At 47.7% G+C, this 27,703-nt stretch overlaps 1 protein-coding gene across 1 annotated transcript in view; it reads right to left on the bottom strand.

Annotated features, from left to right (window-relative positions):
- The window catches only part of BBS7 (Bardet-Biedl syndrome 7), a 426,240-nt gene that overhangs the window by 320,971 nt on the left and 77,566 nt on the right, over positions 1-27,703 (bottom strand). The window contains exon 4 of the mRNA XM_069242537.1: positions 15,257-15,432. Within this exon, the coding sequence (XP_069098638.1) occupies positions 15,257-15,432 (176 nt within the window). The remainder of the gene's footprint in view (positions 1-15,256; positions 15,433-27,703) is intronic.

The following is a 27,703-nucleotide window of genomic DNA, read 5'->3' as shown; positions in this document are numbered from 1 at the left end:
GAGAGGCTGTTGTGTGTTCTGCTGAAGCTTGATTAAAAGAGGACAGTAACTCAATAATGGAGAATATGGTCACTTTTAACTTTAATATATATAGGGGAGCATAGGAAAGTAAAAAGGTTGGAACAGCACTTAATCATAACTCATTGAAGGTAAAATACAAAGTTTTCCTCCCAGTTCAAGGGGACAAAATGTCCTTACTGGAATTTGGAAATAAAGATGATTCGATTGGTTACACCTTGGTTTACAGAGTGCCCTGAATAAGTAATGGGTTTCCTACCTGGATAGAAAAGTTTACTTTGCAAACACTAACAACATATAATGATCTACTTGGTCTTGCTGATTTCAGTACTTGGGCAGACATGTTGAATAATGCTTTTGCATCAAGCGTGATCCAATTCTAGGCTTGGAACAGATTATCAAAAGACTCACACAAACTGGGCCACACAATGGATTTGATTTTTAGGTTAAAGTAGAGTATGGTCTTGGTCAAAGCATGGATTGACCGCAACAGCATTTATTTTGAAATATTAGTAAAACATCAATTTAACTCATAAAATATTGGGAAATAACAGACAAATATAGACCATAGTTGAAGTTTAGTGACTCCTTGTGTATTTAAGGAAACATTCTGGGTGTTGAGTCTCCTCCACCAGTATTTGAAGAGGTTCATTATCTTTAGGAAAAGCTTCCTAAAGCTAATAAAGTACTAGCTGATACACTTGATGCTATATCTCCAATGAAACCTTGAGACAATATAAAAACAACATAAGTTCAAACATAAGTATGCTATTAAAGCAGCAAAAATGCATAAATCATGCACCACTGTACATAGTGTTTTCAGGTCACTAGCCACACCACATTAACTATAACTTGCCTCTCTACCAGGCACAGTGTTCTCACACATGATTTGAATTTAGATGTCGGAAGTGTTGGTATGAACGCTATGGTTTTGCATGGTAAAAGTGATGTAATTTGGAAGGGTAAAGCAGTGCATTGTAAAGATGCGAGTTATAGTTAATACAGTGTGGCTAGCGAGCTGACAATACTGTGTGTGAACCTGCACGATTTATAGTAATTTGAAGTTGGTGTATTATACATTTATGTTATAACTATAACTTTACATTTTCTAGCGGTTGAAGTTGGGTTTGCATACAAAGAATAAATTATTAAAGTTATAACATGACTTATAAGTTGAGTTTGTATAGAAAAAATTAAGAAAGTTTTCGTAACTATAACTAAGCTTTAATTTCAAATTTTTTTTAGAGTGTCGCTGAGTATTGTGGAGGAGACTAGCGTACATTGGAGTGTCATAAAGTGGAGTACAGTTCAGTGGTGTAGAGAGCAGTAAAGTGTCACATAGTGGAGGGTCCTACAGTGAAGTGGTGTGTGGGGTGGCGTAGAGTGGAATGTCTTATCGTAATTTAGAGAGTATTGGCATGTCATAGAATGGCGTCTCATAGTGTGTTAGAGCAGAGGGGCATTGACTGTACTGGTGTACAGTGCAGTGCCATATGGTGCAACGGAGTGGCATGTCAGAGTGGAGTGATGTAGAGTGGAGGGGAGGGGATTCTCATGGACTAAAGTGGAGTGGCCTGTCAGCGAAGCTATTTTTTACAGTGTGTTACAGTGCAGTGGCATAGAGTGGACTACTGGAGTAGAGTTGAGTAGTGTGTCATACAGTACAGTGGAATAAAGTGGCATGAAGTGTTGTGACATTTGTTGTAGAGCGAGATGTGTGTAATATACTGGTGTGGCATGTTGTACAGTGTCATGGAGTGTTGTAGAGTCACGTGGCATAGAGAGCTGTAACGGGCATGGCATAGATTGGAGTAGTGAAGTCATAGAACACTCTACTCTACGCTCCTCCTCTCTGTCAGTAGTCCCGAGTGGAGAGGTATGTAGTACAGTGGAGTGTTAAGGAGTGGTCTGTCGTACAGTGGAGCAGAGTGGCGTACAGTCGAGGGGCATACAGAAGAGTGTTGTGGAGTGGCATAGAGTGTAGTGGCATGTCGTACAGTAAAGTGGAGTATGGTGAGGTACAGTGTGTTAGGATGAAGGGGCGTACAGTAAAGTGGTGCAGAGTGGAGTAGTAGAGTAGTGTGTTGTGTGTCATACAATAGAGTGGAGTAAAGTGGCATGATGGGTGAAGGAGGGCAAAGACTGGAGTAAAGTGCCCTAGAGTGGTATAGAGTGAAAAAGATTCTCAGAGTGGAGAAGCATAGAGTGGAGTGGCATACAGTGGAGTGCTGCAGACTGTTACGTCAGAGTGTCGTGGCGCAGAGTGACGTGGCATTTAAAAAAAATATATAGCTATATATTATTTTCCCTAAAGTGGCATAAGATATGGAAAATAAAACTACTAAGTATCTAGATTTAAGGCCCTGACCCAGAACCCAGCCAAAGTGCAGTCAAATCATGGCTGCTTTTTAATTTTGCAAAGTTATACATTAGCCAATCATATACTGCCTTATCATCTGCATGCACCGAGGTATACCGCAAAATTACTGAGGTACATCACAGCCCAATGTATTACTAGGGTTTACTGCCTTATAAGTTAAAAAATACTTAACCAACTTACATCTAGTATCAAAAAAATCCTTTCTACCTCATATTCTACATTCCTGTCAAGTTTGACAAAAATCAAACTATCGCTTTTCACGCTATAACTGTCTAAAAAGTATACGGAAAATTCATTGCTTCAAAAATATGGTTTGTCTCCCGCCCTTTTTTCTTTACATCTTCTTAACTAATTACCACAAAACTTTGCATCTCCCGCCAATGTACAAAAAGTAATATGCCTGCAACGTTTTGGGGAGATTTCTCAAACAAGGATAAGGTTAATAGCAAGCAAAAATCTGAGGAATTCTTATCTGTGGGAAACCAAACTATAACTACAGACAGAGTGGCTACTGTGTGTGTATATATATATATATTTATATGTCATACAAGATGTCATTACTGATGTAATATGTGGAGTAAGTAGCAGTGCATGGCGAGGGAGCGAGTTGTAGTACTTTAGGGCACTAGTTATAGTGGTTCAGGCTGTAGTCGTGTATAAGGGCCAGATGTACAAAAGTATAGCGGCTCACAAAACAGTCACAAAGTGGTTTGCGAAAAGAAAGACGGCTGTACGCCATGTACGAAAGCCATTTGCAAACCAAAAATAGCAATTTGACCAGTTTGTGGGTCGTTATATTTTTGCGAATCGAGATAGCAAATCGGAAACAGGAAATCACTAATAGCGACTCGTAAACAGGGTGTTTGAGGCAGTCACAAATAGCAATTATTCGCAATTTCACCCATTTGCATATGCAGTTTACCATCAATTCAAACCAGGTGGTAAATGGGTGAAAACTATAAAAGCAGGCCCAGAATGCTACATGGCTGTCCACAATGGCTGCCCTGTATGTGTTATCAAGGAGGATACGCATAATGGCTGCTAAGCAGAGGAGGAGGCAGAGAAAAGAGAGAATATTCAATCAGGCTGACCATTTTTGACCTAACAGAAGAAGAGATATATGACAAATACAGGCTAAGTAGCACTGTCATTCTGGAGTTAATTGCCCTTTTAAAGCCACATCTAGACAGAAGTACTCTGCACAGCAATTCCACACCCACCCATGTCCCGGTGTTGTGCTCATTACACCTATTAGCCACTAGCAGTTACCAGGATGTGGTAGCTATTGCAGGTGGGGTGTTGCAAAGTGCACTTTCGCATTTCTTCCGCTCATTCCTTGATGTCATGCTGCTCAACATCCACGCCACATATAAATGTCCAGGTGAGATAAGGAAATGCGTATCACCAAATAGCAACATTTCCCCAGGTTATAGGGTGCGTAGATGAGACACATGTGCCCATACGTCCTCCATCGCATCTTCAATACTGTTTTAGGAACTGGAAAAATATGTATTCCCTAAATATACAAGTGTTTTGCAATGCCCACAACTTAATAACTGACATTGTATCACAATATCCAGGTAGCACTCAACACTCTTTCATGTTTAGGCACAGCAGAATATACAGACAACTGGAAAGTGGGGAGTTTGATGATGGATACTGTTGCACCTGGACCTTTTTGCAGTGTCACCCTCAGTCTTTTTGCCGCCTTCCTCCTAATTTTTCTGACCAGTTTTTGTTGGTTTTAGGACTCTGGACACTTTAGCACTGCTAAAACCGTGCTAAAGTGCATATGCTCTCTGTGTAAATTGTACTTTTTATTGGTTTATCCACGATTGGCATATTTGATCTACTGGTAAGTCCCTAGTAAAGTGCACTACATGTGCCCAGGGCCTGTAGATTGAATGCTACTAGTGGGCGTGCAGCACTGGTTGTGTCTCCATGTCTCAGGCCTGCCACTGCAAGGCCAGTGAGTGAAGTTTCACTGCCACTTCGACTTGGCATTTAAAAGTACTTGCCAAGCCTTAAACCCCACTTTTTCTACCTACAAGTCACTCCAAAGGTAGGCCCTACGTAACCGAGAGGGCAGGGTGCTGTGTAGGTAGGCAGGTCATATATCTGTGTGTTTTATATGTCCTGTTAGTGGAAAACCCCTAAATTCGTTTTCCACTGCTGTGAGGCCTGCTCCTTTCATAGGCTAACATTAGGGCTACCCTCATAAACTGTTTGAGTGGTAGATTCCGATTAGAAAGGGGTAAATAGGTCACATTTAGTATGGCCAGAATGGTAATACAAAATCCTGTTGACTGGTGAGGTCAAGGTGGATTTAATATTACTATTTTAGAAATGCTACTTTTAGAAAGTGATAATTTCTCTGCACTTAAATCCTTCTGTATCTTACAGCCTGTCTCCAATCAACATCCGGGCTGGACTGGCTGGACTGCTTGACCGCTCCCTTGTGCATTTCACCCAGACAACCACAAACACAGGATGCTCAGTCACACCAGCACACATCTGCATACTGAATGGGTCATCCTGGGCTGGAAGGGTGGAAGGCCTGCCCTCACACAAAGGACTGCCAAACCCCCTACTGGGACTCTGGCAGACAGGGTTGTACTGAAAGGGGACCTTGTGCACCTCAAAACCACTTTTTGAAGTCTCCCCCACTTCAAAGGCACTTTTGCATATATAAACTGGGTCCCTGACCCTACCAACTTAGAAACTTCTTGGGACAGACACTCTGCACCAGAACCTGCAACCTGCCAAGAGAAGCTGCCCGGCTGCCCAAAGGACTCACCTGGACTGCTTTGCTTAAAGGACTGCTGCCTTGCTGTTGCCCTGCCACTTTGCTGGCCTCTGGCTCTGCTGAGAAGCGCTCTCCAAGGGCTTGGATTGAGCTTGCCTCCTGTTTCCTGAAGTCTCAGGGCCAAAAAGACTTAATCTCTGCAAAGAAACTCCTTGTGTGGTGAAAATTGACGCACAGCCTCCTGGAATCGATGCACAGCCTGTCCAGCGGTGAGAAAAATCACTGCATCAGAACGACACAGCCCGGCTCCCCATGTGGAGAGTGTCACAGTGCCAACCGGAACTTCAACGCACAGCCCACTGGATTGACGCAACAGTTGTGACTTCGTGCCACACACCCAGGATTTCCACGCATCGTCCCTGTTCGTCAACAGATCCTGCAGCGCCAGAATTAGACGCAAAGCCCTTGCCAATTGGAAAAGAAAAAACACATCGTCTGTGTGTGCCCGGAAAATCCAACGCACACCTATCGTTTTCCACGCATCTCCTCCTCTGCGATCCTTGTGCGTGTAATTTTGACGCAAACCAGGTACTTTGTGCTTCCAAGAGACAATTGTTGCTTTTAAGAACTTAAGACTCTTCTTATTACAAAAGTGATATTTCAACTTGTGATTATCAAATCTTGATCGTTTTGACCTTAAAATAATCAGATAAATATCCCATATTTTTTTAAACCTGTGTGGTGTCTTTATGTGGTGTTCACACTGTGTTCTTGCATGATTTATTACACAAATACTTTACAAATTGCCTTCTAAGTTAAGCCTGATCGCTCAGTGCCAAGCTACCAGAGGGTGGGCACAGGATAATTTGGACTTGATTGTGGTCCCTACTTAAACAAGGGTGAATACCTCTTCCAACTAGAGACCATTTCTAACAGCGGCTGTATAGCATCCTCAACCTCTACTGATGGTGGCTGTGTGGAGAAGAATAAACTGCTGGACTGGCCATGAGGTTTTGTGTGCAGACTCTCCAGCTCTATTGCTGCTTCTTCCACCATCTGTGCCTGTTCTTCACTCTCATCTATTGGGCCTTCAATGTCTTCTCCTGGTGCATCTCATTGGATAATGTTACCTGAGGGACACATTCTCCTGGTTTGCACAAATTTATTCAAATGTCTGACACGGACTACACTTTGTTTATATATGTCTAGAAGTCCCATAATGCACCATGAGGGCTACTTTGGACATGGAATAATCCCATATTGATGTGTCTAAGTTTCTTTTACATGCATGTGGACACCAGTTTCAAGTTCAGAAATGGTCCCATAATTAAGGTTTTGGACTTATTTTGCAATGGTACAGGCAAAGATTTGTCCAGATTGGCAGAATCAACGACAGTTCCTGGCTCCAGGAAGGTCTCTACCATTGCCTCCACTGCACTGGATGGGGGTGCAGTTCAGAGACTGCCTCCTGTGGTACAGGCTTCACTCAGAGGTATTGAAACCTTTTCCTTGTGCGTGAACGGAGGTCGGACCACCTCTTGTGAATCTCTTCTACAGATCACTGTGCCACACCTACAGCATTTATATTCCGCTTCATCGCCTTCCATATCTTGTGCTTCTGAATCTTAGGCACAGTCAGATACCCGGCCAAACAGGAGGTTGTGGTTGTTGCAGCATTATTTAAAGTTCCTGCTCTGTGAACTTTAATATACACTTCTTCCCCATTGCCTCCGTCTCTTGCTCCTCCCTGGCCATTCCTGGTTTTGGGTGATTAGTGTCTGGGGTGCTCAGACCACTGTGCAATGCATCTCTCCAGCCTCTCTCTGTCTCCCTTCCTGGCTGCAAGAATCCTCCACTTCCTGTTTCAGGGGTCATCTCCCTGATCCAGGAACCAGAATCACGTTTTTTTCAATGTGGTTGTTATTTCCGACTGCATTCGCTATTTGTGACCTATTTGGTAATCGCAAATTGCAATTTCCTATTTTGCAAAGCGACTTGTTTCTGAGCTGCAATTTGAGCTGGCCAATGTCCAAACATGCCGATTTACGATTTCCAAATTGCTATTCGCAAAACAAAATTGGAAACTTGCAAAACAGATTTTTCGTACATCTGGTTCTAGAACCCCTATGGTAAATTGCATGGGGGAAACGTGTTTTGGGACTTTTGCTCTGCCCCGGCTTGACAAATCACCCCAAAGCTTTCAACACAGCAGATGAACTCAGGTGCGTACTAACTTTGTGAAGATTCATCAAACAGAGCCAAAGTTATTGGCAAAACAAAAAACGCTTTCCCTATGGAAACTAGGTCCTAACTGTAACTACCTACTGGAGACTGCCAGTACAATATATTTATTATACACACACACACACACACACACACACACACACACACACACACACATCTTATCACCTCAAATATCATATCACTCCTGCCATTTTCTATGACATAACTTATGACATGATTGATGACATCTTATTGACCACCCCGTCAACCTCCCCTAACAGCCAACACCATGCTGCGCACATCCTTTGGCGATGCACAGCAGGGGTTGGAAACAGGGACTGGCCTGCTGCCAGGTCCAGTGATTTCCCACCCGGAGGCAGCCAACTCTCTCCCTGAAGGCAGCCAACCCCATGTTGCGCAAAGCCTGCATTGTGAGCAGCAGGGCCATGGGGCCTAGCAGCAGGCCAAACCCTATAGCCAACACTCCACTGTGTGCAGCATGAGGTTGGCTGCCTGCGGAGTGTTGGGAGCAGGGCCTGGCTGCAAGATAGGCCCTGCAGCTTACACCCCGTCACACACAACTAAAAGCTGTGTGTGGTGTGGGGTTGCCCACAGGCCCTGGCTTGCAGCCAGGCCCTGCGCCACCTCCCCACCACAGGCAGCCACCCTGCAGCCAACCTAACAACGTGCAAGGCTTTTGGGTGTGCATGGGGTGAGCCGCGGGGCCTGTCTTGCAGCCAGGCTCTGCTTCCAACTCCCCACAGGCAGCCAACCCCACGCTGCACACACCATGTGGTCGTGCACAGCGGGGTGTTGGCTACAGGGCTTGTTCTGCCACCAGGCCCTGTAGTCAAACCCGAGCATGCTGCTAACCCCACCCACAATTTGCACAGCATTTGGCAAGTTCAGCTCAGTATTGGTCCCCTGGGGCAAAACATATATATGTACAGATTAACACCAAATCACAACAAACACAATCTGCGGACCAAGAGCTAGCTTCCTGCCAAATTTGGTGTGATTCTGTTAAGCAGTATTAGTAATAGTGCTACTTAAAGAAGTCTCTGGAAACTGCATGGGGATTTTCCATTTTGGGAGGTCCCCCTTTTTTACTTGACTGATCACCCCTAAACGTGCGCAAACTAGTTGGGAGTAGCACCTTTTTAAAAGTTTCTTGGAGACTCGTGAAACGGCACCAAAGCTATTAGCAAAACAAAAAAAGCATTTTCTATATGAAAATGCTGAACTAACTATAACTACCCAGTGATGACCGCCACTGAGATATATAAATAAAAACTCCGTGGTGGTTGCCCCTGGGTAGTTATAGTTAGGACCACAATTCCACAGGAAAAGCATTTTGTTGGTCTGCTTATAACTTTGTTGCCATTTTGACAAATCTTGATGAAACTTTTTTTGTGTGATGTTCCATCAAGCGGGACTGAGAAAAAGGAAGAGTCCCAAAACTCTTTTTCTCCATTCATTTTTCCATGGAAGAAATTAGACAGAGTAACAACCAATATGACTGAATGGGATTTCACCAAATTTGGTACAAGGCTAGGTCCTGGTCCAGAAAGTGTGCTTCTTGTGATTTGGTGTAAATCAGTTCAAAAGTTTTGTCGAAATGAAGGTTCAAAATATTTGTGTGTGTGTATATATATACACACACACACACACAAATGGAGGATCTGTGGAGGATTTGTGGTTCCAAGAGATCAAACAATTTAATCTGATTGCCGCCACCATATTAAAGATGTGGTGACAACTATTTTAGGATGCAGGAATTCAGTTCCCTGCCCTGCGAAAAAGGAAAAAAACCCACATGGGGGCCGGAAAGGAATTCCTGCCCCCCCAGGCCTGGTGCCCAAAATGTATTAGCTTTTTTTTTTTTCTTTTTAATTTTGCCACAAATTCACAGAGGGTCAGCAGCAGAGATTTTGAAAAAAAAAGCTCAGACTCTCACACATTTTAAACCTCACTCTCGGGGTGGGCCAGAGTCTGGGGAGGGGAGGCAGCAATAACATTTATTTAATAGGGGAGGGGACGTGAGGCCCCCTCCCCAAAACTCTTTGAGGCCCTGGGGACCCCATCTCCAGACCCTATTCACAAATGTAGGAAGGGGGGGTCAGTCCACGCTAGGCTCCGGGGATCCCATTTTCCAGGACTGGAATTTTAATAATGGGGAGGGGGCGCACACCCTCCCATCCCCCCCTCCCCCCCCCCCCACATTGGTCCACAATTTAATGCTCCATGGTCACACTGACTCTGACATAATGTCCAAAAAGCACTTCATAAGGATGCTAATACCAGTAATCAGAACTTTAGTAAGTTTAATAAATGAATGGTACCTGCGGTGGATATTGCAGTGATACCAAAATCTCCCAATCTCTAGATGCTCTTAACCAAATGCACAATGGCATAATGATCAATTTTAAGAAAAAGAAATCAGTAAACAGAACTTATAGTACACAGACAACAGTACCTTTCAATGATGTAAAAATAGTTGTAAATCTCTTTTGAAAAGCTTAAAAAAACTGCCCCACAGAATCAACTTTTACCAAGCCTATTGCTGAAGCAAAAAAAAATATTTTTAAGGTCTTTCGAATTGTGATAGGCCTCTGTAGCCCTACTTGCATCCAGTATTTTTTGCTTGCTTTACAAGAACTGTGTGACAATCTGTCAAAATTATTTCTCCTAGAAAACTGAAAATAGATTTTTCATTTTTTTAAATATATTTTCCCATGTTCAACAGCCAACTTTGAACCGGTAGGAAAGGCAGATGATTATTTTCATTCTTTCTTTCCTTCTCGCTCTCTATCACTTCCTTGACACTTTTTCAGTACTATCCACTGCTTATATAACAAATTACCTATCTGACATTATTTTAGGCTCTCTTGCAGATCATACCCCAACTAAGATCTTGAAACTTGTTGCATGTGTCACAGTATGTGGGATCATTGAACCTTGTAATTTTTCGTTGATGTCAGCAATACTCAATGCTTATATCCCGGTGAATATTCACCCTTGCTCCTTCAGGAATTAAAGATTCTTTAAGTGCAACTAATTCTGAACTTTCTAATTTCATAGAACTGCATGCCCTCCTGGAACCTACTTATGTGGGACTTCGTCCAATCCCTGCCCTAACAAAGAATCTTAGTTAGTGACAGCTAAATATGACATTAGACTCAGTTTAGATGGTGGTGACCAGTCTCGTCCTGTTTGACCAGTAGGTGACATTTAGCACAGTCATCCATGCAATCCTGTGACTTTTTTCTTCACAGGATGATTCACAGGAAGGATGACTTTCTTCTTCACATTTGTGTCACTTGCTCCTTTACAATCAGACTTCAGTGCGGTGTCTCAAATCTCCTGATTACGTTACACTCTCTTTATTAAATTTGTTTGTGCTTCAGCAACAAATTCAGTCGTGTTTAAAAATTTTATTAGACCAATGACACAAAGTTATTAGTGCAGCTTGAAATAAGAAACTTATGCAGGAATTACTGCATCAGTGTTTATTAGCAACTGCGACTTTGATGAGTTCCAATTTATTGAAATTAAAGTTTGAAAAAAAACTGTTATCTTGGTATTGAGATACTCACTCTCCATTGGATTAGGACTAGTGGCCCACTTTAATGTCCCTCCAGTCTGTGCCTGTCACTTGGCTATACTTTTGACTACTTTGACTGGCAGTCGCAAATAAGCACATTTAAGTAAACTAGTGGTGGGCACCATTTACTCTGGTCGAGATAGCAAAAGCGCTGGGAAGCATGGCTGAGGGTAGGGCCCCGGGTCCTGATGGCCTGACTGTATACTTCTACAAAGCATATGAAACACTAATACTTCCACACCTAAAAGAGGTGCTTGAGGAGATGATCGTGGATGGTTGCATGCCTCCATCGATGAGGGAAGCCATGATAGATAGACACACTACTTAAACCAGGGAAACCAAAAGAACAATGCTTCTCCTATAGGCCACTATCGTTATTGAATTTTGACGTCAAAATATATGCCAAGATTTTAGCGGAACGACTGGCCAAAGTACTGCCTCTACTGGTAAAACCTGAACAGGCAGGATTCGTCCCCGGCCGCAATCTAACCATGAACCTACGCACATTATTCGGCACAATACAGAACATTAACCCCGATATACAAGCGGTAGCAGTCTTTTTGGACGTGGAAAAAGCGTTTGATTCAGTGGAGTGGGACTTCTTATGGGCAGCACTGCGAAAATTTGGAGTTGGGGATACTTTTCTACACTTGATAGTCACATTATACAGGGAACCCCGGGCCAGAGTTCGGGTCAACGAGGCGGTGACAGAGGCACTGGACATCACCAGAGGCACCAGGCAGGGATGCCCGCTTTCCCCCTTATTGTATGTGCTGGTGGCAGAGCCACTGGCTTGCACACTGAGGGAATGTCATGGGCATCGGGGCCTTGACTTCAAGCACTACAAAGCAGTAATCTCAGCATTCGCAGATGATACTTTGCTGTATATCAAAGATCCAAAATGTAACGCAGCACCGATGCTTCAAGAAATAGTACGATATGGAGCATTATCCGGCCTTAAAGTCAATTGGGGTAAATCTTTGATGTTCCCACTGACTCCCTGCACAGTGCAGATAGAGGTGGGTTTACCGCTCATATCGGAGACTGAGTCAGTTAGGTATCTTGGTATTAAGGTGCACACTGATCCCAACATTATTGTGATGGATAATTATGACACAGCGATAACTAAATTAGCAAAAGATGTTGAGAAATGGATACGACTCCCACTGTCCTTGCTTGGTAGAGTAGCATTGATGAAAATGGTGGTGTTGCCGCGCTTTCTCTTTCTATTTCAGAATATCCCGATGGTGCTACCTAAGAAATATTTTGCCACGTTAAGATCACTCCTCATAAAACTAGCCTGGGCAGGCAAACAGCCCCGGGTGCAATGGCGTGTACTGACTTTGCCATATGAGCTCGGTGGCCTGGGAGCTCCGGATTTGGAGGCCTGTAGCGTGGCGGCTCGAGCTGCAGTGGCGCAAGCTTGGCTCCATGGCCCGGGAGATACCTCATTTCTTGGGATAGAGAGAGAACTGGCATCACCAGCTCCGTTACAGGGAAGACTATACCAGACCCCAAGTAGACAATATAAAAAATTGGCATCCCTAGGCTCAGTAGCAAAGGCATGGCACAAGATTATGGATAAACAAAAGTTGGCTATGCTATACTCCCCACATGTACCAGTATATTGCTGTGCTTGGTTTCCACTATGGCGCAACAGTAAACTGATATACGCCCTCAGTGAACTAGGCATCAACACATTAGGGGACCTGTTTGAAAACAACAGTATGAAAAGTTGGTACAAAATAAGAGAGGGAACCGTTGGGACTACTCCCCTACACCAGTTCCAATATCACAGGGCACAACATGCACTAGCACAGTTACTGGGCGATGACAAGCAAGAACCCCCTGAAATCACATAGCTTTCTATGATCCTGCAGGGAAGTTGTACGAGACACTTGGTGTCCCGTCTGTACGCATCAATACAGGAGACAAGAGCCCAAGACCTCTCAAGAGCCCACGTGGAGTGGCAAAGAGATCTGGGTGTACAGATCACAGACACGCAGTGGCGTTACTGCTGCGCTAAGACACGCTCTATCTCCTTAAATGGCAGACATCGTCTCATTCACTTCAAATTCCTTAACAGAATATATTACATCCCAATCCGTCTACATAGATATGGTTTGCGTGAAAATTCGAACTGCCCCAGATGTGGGGTAGAACGAGCCGATTTCTTACATATGGCATTGGCGCGTGAAAATATAAAAACATTTTGCAGAGCAATATTTAGAGAGTTGGAAGCTATAATTAGTATACAAATAGACGCTGAACCACTCTTGGCTCTTGTGGGGTGGGATGCCCATTTACCAAAATCAATTTGCAAATTGGTGGCAATGGGTCTGTTGCTAGCTAAGCGTAGAGTTGCCATGCGGTGGGACCGTGGGCCGATTCCTAAGGTAGATGAATGGCATAGAGATATGACTTATCGCAACACGCAAACAGACACTTACAGTGAGTTACTCCCTCCCACAAAGAAACCAGCGAAATTCTGGGAAATATACAGACAGTACCTTATAGGGAAAGAAACGGGAGAAACGGAGGGAGAGACAACTGATTGATAAACAAAGCACGATCACAGTTAGATATATGGTTCAAGACCCCCAATGGCTTGTATACATAATTAAAAGACTCTGTACTGATAAAATCCAGAAGGAGAAAATGCCCACTGAAATGATACAATATGTTGTTTAAATTGTATTAGTCTGCAAACACATGATCTTACTGTACTGCTTTACTTGTTTGTATCAAAACATTAAAAAAAACAAATTAAAAACATTAAAATAAAAATAGTGGTCTAAGTTCTAGCAATATCAAGATTGGATTATTGCAATTCAGTCACACCAAGTTTCCCTTAAATACACTTCATACTGACTATGTGCTGCTTCAAGCTTCATTTTGGATCATCTTGCTGCTTTTCAATGACTCCCTGCCACAGTCAGAACTGCTTTCAAAAGTAATTGTATTTGTTATCAGACAATTCACGGATTTAGCCCATCTTTATTGAAACTGGTTTTGGCAGAAATTGTCCTTCCCCTTCTCTTAAATCTGCCTCAATACATCTGTAGAAAATTCCTAAAATATGTTCTTTCAAAGTTGGGAGTAGATCTGGGACTTGCTCCATCTCTTATGTTGTACTTAAAACAACCATGTGTAAATCAGTAAAAACTCAAAAACCAGGTTGTTCTTTTATTCTGTCATGAGCTAAATTTGACATCTTCCTGCAGTAGATTTCACAAAGTATGGAGATATTTTCAGACGTCATCAAAACACTATTGAAAACAGTAAAGTTCATCAGTGGACTGACTTTGAAGCTGATTCACCTTCCTGGCTGAAGCTATGACCACAAGAAAATAGTGGTTGCAGATGTGTTTTATGTACGGGTTCAAATGATGAATCCTACAACTGAGAAAGAATAATATTAAATTCCCTAAGAAGTAAGGTTTTCCTGACTGGAAGAAAAAGCGTCCCTAGTCCATGTAAGAACACTTTAATGTCTGGACAGATGAAATAACACATAACTCACAAGAGGATGTACAATAAGCGTTAATAGCATCCAGATGTATTTATACACACCAAAAATGTAATTCAGACTTAGCCAATAAAGAAGATAATGTAATGCTATTTCTTTACAACATGTTCTTGGGTCCATTAACTAACACCACACCATATGCTGACCTTTTTCTAATTAAACGCATACAAAGATCTTGATGGAGATGTTTTTTTAGCTCCCTAAAGGAAGGATAGACAGTCATCTGGAAGACTCAAAAGTCAATATTACAAGTACTCAGGAGCAAGGTGGTCTACTGCAGCAAAGAAAGACTGCAATGGAAAATCCCCCCTGACATTCTTGGAAAACAATCTAGTGAGTATGGAAGATGATTACATGACTGAATTGACAAACTAAAGAACCTCTGGCTACTACCACTGATTTGGCTACTGATTGGGTCCCAGTAGTGGATCCAAACCATACTAGTAGATTGCACTGAGTCCCAACCCTGCCCCCCCTCCATCCCCCACCAAGCAGTCTTATGGCTATTTTGTTAAGATGTTTTAAGTTATACAAATGTGCTAAAGTGTGCTTGGTATTTGAGATCAGATGTGGATTTTGCTTTAGGAGTTGTAAGGTCAGGCACAATGGCTGTTTGAATGCCCACAAGACACAATACATCTGAATACCTATGAGTGGATCGGTTATTTGGAGTCTCTGTATGAGAACTATAATCACACAACACTGAAAAGTCAAGACAAATAAAATAAATGTTCAGAAAATGTTATAGGTGCATACATAGCCTTGATGCTTTCAGTGAGATTAGTTTCAAAGGTCAGGAACTGCTTTCCTCTTTTGGTGAAACCCTTAACCTCAGATCCAGTTGCCACAAAAATCTTCTCCTGTGGTGTCCCAAGGGCTCCTCCTAGCTCCAGTCTTGATATTCTCTGCCCAGGTAATGTCTTGAAAACTGGCTGCCAGAGCAAAATAAAAAATAAAAACACAGGGTATAACAAGGCTGACCAATTTCAACAAAGGAAAATCAATATCATACACAAAACACTAAATACGAAGGTTGTCTGGAACCAGACAGGTATGTAATTCTTAGGTCAAGTAGATGAGCATCAGGCTTCACTAAAATTAAGTACCTCCAGCAAAATCATCCCCTCACAAGACCTTTGCAACGAGCTCTTAGAATTCTTCTGTAACAAAATAATCTCCATACACAACATCTTTGACCCTCAATCAGACCCTTGCAACTTAACTTCCCATCACAGCCAAAGAATGCACCCTGACATTGTGTCCTGCCGTTGCCACCATCAAAATCGCTGTTATCATGAAAATCATCCAATCAGGCAGCCAATTTGACCCTTTATTGACTCTGCCCCCCCTCCATGCCTTCACCAAAGGACTCCTACCAATCAGCAATAAAACCCATCCTCAGACACATTCCCGGACACATGCTGTCAATATTCCTTTGCTCAAGAAACCATCCACTGACCCAGCCACACTTTCCAACTACAAACACACCTCCCTTCTACCATATCTGGCAAAGTCTTAGAGAAAATAATCAACCAACGCCTCACAGACCACCAGCATCTCGAAACAAGGTAGTCCAGATTCAGGCCCAACCACAGTACACAAACAGCATTCATTGCACCTACAGAGGACATATGCATGATCCTTGACAGAGGATACTCAGCAGCCCTCTTTCTCCTGGCCCTGTCTGCAGCACATGGCAGGGTCTCACACCCCATCCTCATCAGATGCCAGTATGAGATTGGCATTCAAGGCCCGTTCTCTGCTGGATCTACCACTTCTTAACAGATAGAACACAAACTGTCAACCTGGCTATTTACTCCTCAGAAGCCTGCAAACACATCTGTGGAGTGCTCCAAGGTTCATAGCTCAGTCTCAACCTCATCAACACATACATGATATCTCTGGCCAACGTCATCTGCCCACATGATATCAACATCCTCTGGTATACTGACCACACACACAACTCATTCCCTCTCGGACAAGATCCCAAACACAAGAAACAAGTTTATTGCCTGCACGACGGAAGTCGCAACCTGGATGAAAGCGTACTGTCTCAAGCTCAACACTGACAAGACAGAAGTAGTTATCTTCTTCAAGAACATCTCACCATGGGACTCCAACAGGTGGCCGGCTGAACTTGGACCTATACCCAGCACCCAAGCCAGAAACCTCAGAATAATCATCAACAGCAAACTGGACATGTTTGCACAAGTCACAGCCATCACTGCATCCTGCTTCAACACCCTGAAGATGCTGAGGAAGATCTTTAAATGGCTCTTAAGCAACACTAGAAAACCTGTCTCTCACACCCTTGTCATCAGCAAGCTGGACTACGTGAACACCCTCTATGCCAGGATCACTAAGCAACTCACTAGAAGACTACAAACCATCCAAAACTCAACAGCCAGACTCACCCTCAACCTTCATACCAAACACCTCAGGAAGAGTCGGTGGCTCCCAGTACACAGCTGTAATCATTTCAAACACCTCACCCACATGTGCAAGGCACTACACAACCTGAACAGTCATATCTCCTTCCACTAACCACCCAGATACCTCTGCTCCTCAGGACTCCTACTCACACACATCCTATTCATACACAGAACCAAAGCAGAGAGACAGGCGTTCTCTTACAAAGCTCATAATGCATGGAACGGCTTCCCGCTCCACATCAGAGCCTTCTCCTCTCTTCTTGAATTCCACAAGAAGTTGAAGACCTGTTTCTTTTTTTAATCAACCAACCTATCATAGGCAGGGCTAGGCACACACACATGCTCAGCACCAGGATACCCTCAAGGGAGATAGCGCTGTTTATAAATACACATAACATAAATAATGATTTAAAAGTTCTATTGTACTTCATGTTTTTGCTATTAAATACTACTAATCCAAAGTCACAGAATAGAACATTTTACTTTGTTGAACCAAAAATAGTGGCATTATCGGTCACTGAAAAGTACCAGCAGCCATCAGCAAGACACAAAAAAACTACAAAAAAAAAAAGAAAATCCAGCGTCTGAGTATCAGTTAAAAGAAGCAGCACTGTTGGCACCACAACAAATGCAGTGGCAGAGGGTATAGAGCGATATTGTGAATTATTGCAAAACGTACAGTAGTGTTTAAAGTGTCTCAAGTTCTTTTGCTCCTTCTTACTATTTTGCAGACTTACTTATCCCCTTCTCTAGCTTCCCGGTACAGCATCTAAGTCAGTATGACAAGCACAGAACACAGCAGTTGCCAGTTAATTCAAATTAAGTACAAAATTAAATAAATGAAACTACTTAAATAAGAATACTTAAGCTAGCACTCAACATACTATTGCCTGCTCTCATCTGTCAGGGAGATATTGGCCGAAAACATTGTGGAAGAGTCTTACCTGTGCACATAAACAGCATCATGTCATCCACAACATTTGGTTTTAGTGACCTGCTAAACCTAGATTATTTAAGCCCAGGAGTACAAAAGTGTGAGTTTTGTAAATGTTGTATTGTGCTAGTATAAGAAATAAGGACACAATTATCCAGATGACTGAGCACTCAGATAGAATATAGAACTCTTTTACCTTTATTTACAGAAATAGGAAATAAGAAAGGGCATTCAATAATGACACAAAGAGGTGGACAGACATGTGGATGTGAAATGGACAACACTTAGGGGGTCATTCTGACCCTGGCGGTAAAAGGCAGTTACCGCCGGTCAGAAGACCGCCATAACACCGCCGCGGTAACCCGCCAGGGTCATTCTGACCCACAACTGCCAAACCGCCAAAAACCCGACCTCCACTGAAGGCCGCCACATCAGCAGTCAGCGATAAACTGGAGATGACCAAACCTCCACCGTCACGCCAACAGAAATACGCCCATGCCATTACGACCCACGAATCCACGCGGCGGTCTTTCAACCGCGGTATCCCATTGGCGGTACACACCGCCGCGGTCAAAATACACACACATCTACAAAACACTGCCACATTGGACAATTACAAATACACACACCAGATACACATACAAATACCACTCCCACACAATCAATACGATATAAAACACACACACCCACATCACCCACAAACCCCCACAAATCGAAATTCAGAGACAAGGCGCAATACACAGAGAGAGAGCACAGGGAACGCAAACCACAACACACACAGGAACCCAACATCATCCCCCACACTACATCTACGCACAAAACACCACACACCACTACACTCATCACCACAAACACCACCCCACACCTCATCCACACCACCCCAAAGACACCCCAGGTTCTCGGACCAAGAACTCAGGGTCATGGTGGAGGAAATAATTAGGGTAGAGCCCCAGCTCTTCGGCACACAGGTGCAGCACACCACAATAGCCAGGAAGGCGGAGCTATGGCAAAGGATCGTCGACAGGGTCAACGCTGTGGGACAGCATCCCAGAAATCGGGAAGATATCTGACAGCGCTGGAACGACCTACGGGGGAAGGTGCGGACGATGGTGTCAAGACACAACATCGCTGTGCAGAAGACTGGCGGTGGACCCCCACCCACTCCACCCGAATTCACAGCATGGGAGCAAGAGGTCTTGAACATCCTGCATCCTGAGGGCCTCGCTGGAGTAGGCGGAGGAATGGACTCTGGTAAGTCTAATCTCAACTACTTCACCACCCCCCCCCAACGACCAGCATGCCAACCCACACCCCCACCCTCACCCCCAACCCCCCAGCACATATCCTCCCAGCTAATGTCTCACCAGCACAACCCACCCAAACCAACACCAACCCCTGAATGCCAACACAAACCATGGACACCCATCACCTAAGCATGACCACTGCACATACCCATCCCCCCCCCCCCAAACCACCCTCACAACTCCTCCCACAAGGGAATGCCAGCACTGGGGGACAAGGGCACCCACAAATCGCACGCCATGGCACACACAGAAGCAATAACCATACTCTTTTACCCCTGCAGGGCCCGAACGCCAACACACCGGCCCGGAGGGTCCAGAAATGTCCATCCCACCCCCAGAACAGGCCCCCAGTGATGACAGCCGCTCTGTCGACCTAGAACCTGATGACCAGCCCGGACCATCGGGGACCTCTAGACAGTCGGTTCCCCTCAGGCAGCCACAGGCCACAGCAGACCTACCCCCCTCTGGAAACCCCAGCACAGCACCCACCCAGCGGGCCCATGCCTCTGTCTCCAGGACAGGTCAAGCAGCGGTGTGTCTACCACTACAGGGCACCCAGGGCAACCCACCACCCCAACAACAACAGGGACCTGGGGGCAGTGGTAGTGGGCACACCGTCCAGGGGACAGAGGCCCAGGAACAAGGGGGAACTGGGAGGGCTGCTGTGCGACAGAGGGAGGACAGGCCTAGGGAACCCACTGTCCAAGAGGCCCTCACCACCATCATGGGAGCGTACCACCACTCCCAAGAGACGATGGCGACGTTCCTGGCCAGGTTCCAGGAGATCCAGGCCATGCAGGAGGGCCAGTACATGGGGTTTCGGGAAGAACTGCACAGCATCAGTTCCGCAATGGGTACAATCGTGGTGGCACTCAACCAGATTGTCACCATATTGCGGGACCATGTGGCCCCCCAAAGGGCCCCTGCCACTAGCATGGAGGAAGAACAGCCCACCACCTCCGCCGGCGCTAGTGGTCAGGAGGCCCCGACACAACAGCAACGGGCCACCCGGACCCCACCCCCTGCAGAACAAGAACCACCCCGCAAGAAAGGCCTGAGATCTAGGAAGAAGACAGAGTAGGATGTCAAGACCCCCGCCATGCACGGATCCCCCCCGGATGTCATCCCACTGTCTCACTTGTTCACCCTGTCCAACCTTGAACTGCCCCTGCTCCACCTTCCACAGGCATATGGACAATGCACCTGTGCGAACGAGAGTCTGGACTCTGCCATGGACATGCCTCCACCATCACCCATCACCCTTTTTGAACTATACACCAATTTTTGCACTTCAATAAACACAATTATTGCACAAAAACCATCTGGAGTCTGCTATTTATTTTTTAAACCAAATGTATTCGATATAACCAACCAAAAATTTCGAATTACATTGTGATGACAACATACCAGTGTCACACAGCGGTAGTCCATGGGGAAATAAACCAGAGGGCACTCCGTGGGGACCAGATCACTGAAATAGGAAGGCAAATTCACAACTAAGTTACCATACATTGGGGTGAAAGGTCAGACAGTAGAGAGCCAGTACTGTTACAGATATAATAAAATGCAGGAGTAGATTCTTACCTGTGTGTTACTGGAAATACTGCAGTATCACTCTGTCCCTGTTGTCTGTGTCGTCCTCTTCGTCTTCCTCCTCTTCACTCTCCGCAGGCTCCACAGCGGCCACAACACCACCATCTGGACCATCCTCCTGCAGTAAAGGCACCTGGCGTCGCAAAGCCAGGTTGTGAAGCATGCAGCAGGCCACGATGATATGACACACCTTCTTTGGTGAGTACATTAGGGATCCACCTGTCATATGCAGGCACCTAAACCTGGCCTTCAGGAGGCCGAAGGTCCGCTCGATCACCCTCCTAGTACGCCCATGGGCCTCATTGTACCGTTCCTCTGCCCTTGTCCTGGGATTCCTCACTGGGGTCAATAGCCAAGGCAGGTTGGGGTAACCAGAGTCACCAATAAGCCACACACGCTGTCTCTGTAGCTGTTCCATCACATAAGGGATGCTGCTATTTCGCATGACGTACGCGTCATGCACTGACCCTGGGAACTTGCCATTTAAATGGGAGATGTACTGGTCAGCCAAACAGACCACCTGGACATTCACCGAATGATAACTTTTTCGGTTCCTGTACACCTGCTCATTGTCTTTTGGGGGGACCAAAGCCACATGGGTACCATCAATGGCACCAATGATATTGGGAATGTGTCCAAGGGCATAGAAATCACCCTTCACTGTAAGCAAGTCACCCACCGCAGGGAAAATGATGTAGCTCCGCATGTATTTCATCAGGGCAGACAAAACACTCTGGACAATACCCTTGAAAACATAGGCTGAGACATCCCAGATGAAATGGCCACTGTAGTTTGAAATGATCCACTAGCCAAAAAATGGAGTACTGACAGCACCTGCACTAGAGGCGGAATCCCTGTGGGTTGGCGGATGGGTGACATCAGGTCTGGCTCCAGCTGGGCACACAGTTCCTGTATAGTGGCACTGTTGAGTCTGTAGGTGAGTATGACATGTCGTTCTTCCATTGTAGACAGGTCCACCAGCGGTCTGTACACGGGAACATTCCTCCGTCTCCTCGCAAGTCCCAGCGGACGGTGCCTAGGAAGGACAACATGGAGCACAGAGTCAAGCAACCCACAGGTAAGTTCCCACAGCCTGCACAGTACACAAATCTCTCTGGATTGAATGGCTTCTATGAGTGTCGATGCAAGGCCTAGCCATGTGTGACGCAGTAGGAATAAAGCCATGTGGGCCCTTGAAATGGCGGCTGCCTGACCTGTGAAGTGAGGTCATTGCGCTGGCGTGGCACGCCGTGGCGGTAGGCGGTCGGAGACCGCGGCGCAAAGCAGCATTGGTTAACATTGTACCCTATGGGTTTCAGGAGCCAATGACGATGTGCGCCGGCGGTCGCGGTACGCACCGCCGCGGTACGCACCGCCGCGGGCGTGACCGCCATTTTCTCTCTGCTTAATCACACGAGACCTGAGCATCCACAGGAGAGGACCTATACTGCAAGTGCTGCTGTGACCTCGGTCTGGAAGTGACAATGGCTGCTGCGACTGGGGAAAGGGCCCCCGCCTTCAGTTCCGAAGAGTTGGAGAAGCTCGTGGACGGGGTCCTCCCCCAGTATGCGCTACTCTACGGTCCTCCAGACCAACAGGTGAGTACACGGGGGCCAATGCATAGTGGCCAATGCCTGTGATGAGTGGGGTGGATGTACGATGGAGGGGAGGGGAGGGGAGCGAATTACGAATGCATGGCACGACAGATGAGAGCATGTGCCACATGGCAAGTTTGGGGGGGGCACTCACATCGAGCATGCAGAAAAGTGATGATGTTTCTTTCCCCCCCCTGTACATGTCACATAGGTCAGCGCCCATCAGAAGATAGATATTTGGCGTGCCATCGCCAAGGACGTCCGGGCCCTGGGGGTCCACAACAGACGGGGCACCCACTGCCGAAAGAGGTGGGAGGATATCCGCCGCGGGAGCAGGAAGACCGCCGAGGCTCTGCTGGGGATGGCCTCCCAACCTAGGAGGGGTGCCAGTCGTACCTTGACCCCCCTGATGTCCCGGATCCTGGCGGTGGCCTACCCCGATTTAGATGGGCGCTTGAGGACATCACAGCAGACACAAGGGGGTGAGTACCAGCACATTCAGCTATATTTGCGCGCAGTGGAGGTGCCTGGGTGGGGGAGGAGGGCTGTGGGTATCCCTGGGCCAGGGCGATTTCTGTAGGCTAGGCCCCTCCGTGAGGTATGGTCCTGTGCCCCCGCCCCCACCTCTGTAGAGTGCCTAGTAACGCTATTCATGGACCTGTGTATTCTGTGTAGGCAGTTGTCGCCCATAGGCTTGTAGGGCATGTCCCAGTGAATGAGTAGTGTACCCCAAGTGCGCAGCGTAGTGCAGGGGGCTTCTGTGTCTGTCCTCTCCGCCAACGGTGTCCCCAATGCATGCACTCAACTTGTCTTTATTTCTCCACTCCCCCCTCATTTTCTTTGTTTTTTTGTGAATGTGTGCATTAGCATCATCAGGTGGAGGAGAAGTGGCATCGGCGCAAGAGGGAGCTGCATCTCACATTGCCCCGGAGGGCCATGCAACGGACTCCGACATGACCAGTGAGACGGAGGGCGAGGGGGGCTCCCCCACGGGGACCCGTGCAGACGTCAGTGACACCGACACGTCCTCGGATGGGAGCTCCCTTGCGGTGGCGGCAACATCCGTGCCCACCGAAACTACAGGTACAGCCGCCACCCAGCGCACCATCTCCGCCCTCCCAGCAGCCCCTCGGCCTTCGGCCCGTGCCCGCACGGCCAGGAAGGCGGCCATCTCCTTCGCCCCAGGCACCTCAGGCCCTGCCCCAGTCACCTCTGCTGCCCTCAGTGAGGAGGTCATTGACCTCCTGAGGACCATCATTGTTGGGCAGTCTACCCTTTTGAATGCCATCCAGGGCGTGGAGAGGGAGGTGCATCAAAGCAATGCATACCTGGAGGGCCTTCATTAGGGTCAGGCTGCCCAGCAGCGATCGTTCAACGCTCTGGCCTCAGCACTGACGGCAGCGATTGTCCCTGTCTCCAGCCTCCCTCTTCTAACTCCCTCCACCCAGTCCCACTCCCCTGTTCCTCTGCCTATCCCATCCACACCTACAGACCAGCCTGCACACACCTCAACACCCAAGGGAAGCTCATCCAGACATAAGCACCACAGAACACACAAGCATTCACACAAGCAACATACAGATGCAGACATGCCAACAGCCACTACCTCCTCTGTGTCCCCCACCTCCTCGTCTCCCTCCTCCCTCCCTGCGACGTCTACACTCACACCTGCATGCACACCACCATCAGCCAGTACACCCATCACCAGCACACCCTCCAGCCCAGTCCACACACGTGCAGTCACCACCCCCACTGCCATGTACACGTCCCCTGTGTCCTCTCCCAGTGTGTCTGTCACCCCCGCTTCCAAACCACACAAACGCAGGCAGGCACCCAACCAACAGCCATCCACCTCACGTCAGCCTCCAGCCCAAGCACCTGCACCCAAAGACACCAGACTTGACTCTCCTACAACCACATCCTCTTCCTCCACTCCCATAACCACTCCAGCTACCCTTCCCATTGCTCCTAAAAAACTATTCCTCTCTAAAGTGAACATCTTTTCCTCACCTGACCCACCCCCTCCATCTCGTAAGAGTTCCAAAAACACCTCAGCCACCACCAGCCCAGCAACTCCCAAGAACGTCGTGCCTGGTTTTTGGAGTCCGCCCTTTCCTTGGGCAGGGACATCGGCCAGCAGCAAAGGCACAGCCAGCCCCTCCCCTGGGAAGAGGAGCAAAAAACTGAAGGGCAGGCGCGAGAGGCCTGATACGCCTGCCCCCAAGGAGGGTAGCCTTGCACCGTCACCTGCCACATCGGGTAAGGGAGCCAAGGGCCACGGAGAGTCTGCCAAGGAGGGCAAGGGCAGCAAAGCGCAAAAGGCAGGGAGCAGCCGACCTGGCCATGAGGGCCCCACCAGCCCCATTCCGGGGGTATCGGAGGAGACCCAGGGCCCCAGGACTACATCACAGGAGGGCCCCACAACGGAAAGGTCCGATGCTGACTGAGCGGGAAGTATTGGCCAGGTGTGGTTCACTCGAAACACAAGACAGGCACCGCTGATCAGGGCGGCCCCGCCGTGAGGAGCACCGCTGATCAGGGCGGCCCCGCCGCGAGGAGCACCGCTGATCAGGGCGGCCCCGCCGCGAGGAGCACCGCTGAACAGGGCGGCCCCGCCGCGAGGAGCACCGCTGAACAGGGCGGCCCCGCCGCGAGGAGCACCGCTGAACAGGGCGGCCCCGCCGCGAGGAGCACCGCTGAACAGGGCGGCCCCGCCGCGAGGAGCACCGCTGAACAGGGCGGCCCCGCCGCGAGGAGCACCGCTGAACAGGGCGGCCCCGCCGCGAGGAGCACCGCTGAACAGGGCGGCCCCGCCGCGAGGAGCACCGCTGAACAGGGCGGCCCCGCCGCGAGGAGCACCGCTCCGCTGGGCCCTCCTGTCAAGCACCGCTCCGCTGGGCCCTCCTGTCAAGCACCGCTCCGCTGGGCCCTCCTGTCAAGCACCGCTCCGCTGGGCCCTCCTGTCAGGCACCGCTCCGCTGGGCCCTCCTGTCAGGCACCGCTCCGCTGGGCCCTCCTGTCAAGCACCGCTCCGCTGGGCCCTCCTGTCAAGCACCGCTCCGCTGGGCCCTCATCTCAAGCACCGCTCCGCTGGGCCCTCATCTCAAGCACCGCTCCGCTGGGCCCTCATCTCAAGCACCGCTCCGCTGGGCCCTCATCTCAAGCACCGCTCCGCTGGGCCCTCATCTCAAGCACCGCTCCGCTGGGCCCTCATCTCAAGTACCGCTGGCCCATTGGCAGGCCCGGTTCTGTGTCGGGCAGGGCTTCACGAGGCACTCTGCCCACCATGCCTCCTCCATGACCAGTGGACTCTGTAATCCACCTGATGGACTGTGGCTTTGCACTCCCCAGGATGGCACAGTGGGCAATCCACCCACTGTAGAGACTTGAGAGACTGTGGCTTTGCACTCTCCAGGATGGCACAGTGGGCAACCCACCCACTGTAGAGACTTGAGAGACTGTGGCTTTGCACTCCCCAGGATGGCACAGTGGGCATGGAGGCCCTTCGTGGATCTGGCGTCGTGGACTCATGTGGCTGAGGTGCCCCCCCTTCCCTTCCCCCTGAGGTGCCAATATTTTATTTTTGTGATGCCCCAGCAGTGTTCTCTCCAATGGACTCGATCTCGTGTGTGGGCTTTGCCCATGTGTTGCTGCACATTGGCCCACGGACATTTGAACTTTGCAAAACTGTGCCGGACTTTTGCTACTTGTATATATATAGTTCTAGATGTTTAATAATTCTTTATATATTGCTAAGTTCGCTATACTTAATTATTGCTATAATATAGTTCTATTTTTACAATCATTGCCTTTTGTCCTTGCATTTTTGTTTTGGGGGTTTGGGGGTGTCACTCTGACTTTTTAATCTGCATTGGTGTGTAGGTATTTCGGTGGGGGTGAGGGTGGGGGTGGGTGTGTGGCGTATGTGTGTGCCCGTAACCTTTCCTCCTCCCCCCTCCCCTGTGTCGTAGGTGCAGTACTCACCGTTGTCGTCTGCGGCGACGTTCGTGATCCTGGAAGAAGAGCAGGAAGGCAATGGCTGGGAGGATGTGGAGTTCCGGTTCCATGCTCTTCCGATTCCACGTGGAGTGTGTCGAGGTGAGCGTTTTCCATTGGAAATGTCTGTTTCTGCCGTGTTTTTATCGGCGGGGCTCCTGCCCCGGAAAAGGTGGCAGATTGGTGAGTCGTGATAGGGTGGGCGGTACATTGTCTGCGGCCTGGCTGTTGGCGGTGACCGCCGCGCTGTTTGTTTGTGCCGCCGTGGCGGTCGGAGTGTTAAAGCGGCGGCCTGTGTTGGCGGTTCCCGCCAGGGTCAGAATTCCATTTTTTGGACCGCCAGCATGTTGGCGGGTTGGCCGCCGCTTTAACACTGACCGCCAGGGTCGGAATGACCCCCTGAGTGTAGTCTCTGCTTGAAGGAACTAAGCTACAAAAAGAATTTGTGAAATTGAACACACTCTGGCAGTCAGGAGTAACACATGTTCTCTTTCAGGTGCGAGCAACTAGTCTGCTTAAATTCGACTCTTCCCACACCAAGTGCAGGTAGAGTCCCTTCAGTGCCCATGGCACAGGTCAGTCACCCATAAAAAAGGCCTCCGATAGCCCAGGAGGCAGGATGCTTGGTGTTATGAGTGTGGACATATTTACACAAGCATATATGACCCTGTGACAGCATTTGAAACTTAATGCTACCACAAGTGACTGGCGGTCCGTAGGATAACATGGGCTGGCACCCAGGAAGTCGCAAGATGTCCAGCACCATGATGGCCCGTCCTATTTTCCCAGTGTTTAGTATCAAACACTGTGCTTTTTAACCCCGAGCACAATTTTCGTGCCCAAAATTAGTTAGCATGTACCCAGTTGGCATTCTTATAAGATGCCCACCAAGATACCAGCTTTTTCTTGCCTTGGCGACTCTTCTGAGCCATTTGTCACCAAGAAAAAAAAGAGTATGCCTTCCTGCTGGTCATGCTAACACTTCCCCCAGGATGGGCACAAAGGACCTGAGCAGGACAGAGGTCACGCCTCCACCCTCCCAGGATGGCTAATGTTTACAGTGTTCAAGGCGGTGATCCTCAAAGGTTTCACCACCATTGATATGTAATCTCTTGTCCCCCACTCAAGGACAAAGCTCTTCCTTCCCTGACCAAGCTGGCAGACAGGACAATTAGTTAGTCAGGAGGCGTACACCTCCCAAAGACTAGCCACACCTTAAGGGTGGGCTAGGAGGTCTATGCAGCCGAGGGAATGTTCTGCCATGTTGGCAAACCTTAGAAATAGTGGGTTCTGGGTAGAAAGGTGACATACTCCCACAGGAAGTAGTCACTTCAGGGGTTGACTAGTCG

The sequence above is a fragment of the Pleurodeles waltl genome, chromosome 1_2 (genome assembly GCF_031143425.1).
Source record: "Pleurodeles waltl isolate 20211129_DDA chromosome 1_2, aPleWal1.hap1.20221129, whole genome shotgun sequence".
Taxonomy (NCBI): Eukaryota; Metazoa; Chordata; class Amphibia; order Caudata; family Salamandridae; genus Pleurodeles; species Pleurodeles waltl.
The sequence above is the reverse complement of the archived record's forward strand: the minus strand, read 5'-3'. Positions and strand labels throughout refer to the sequence as shown.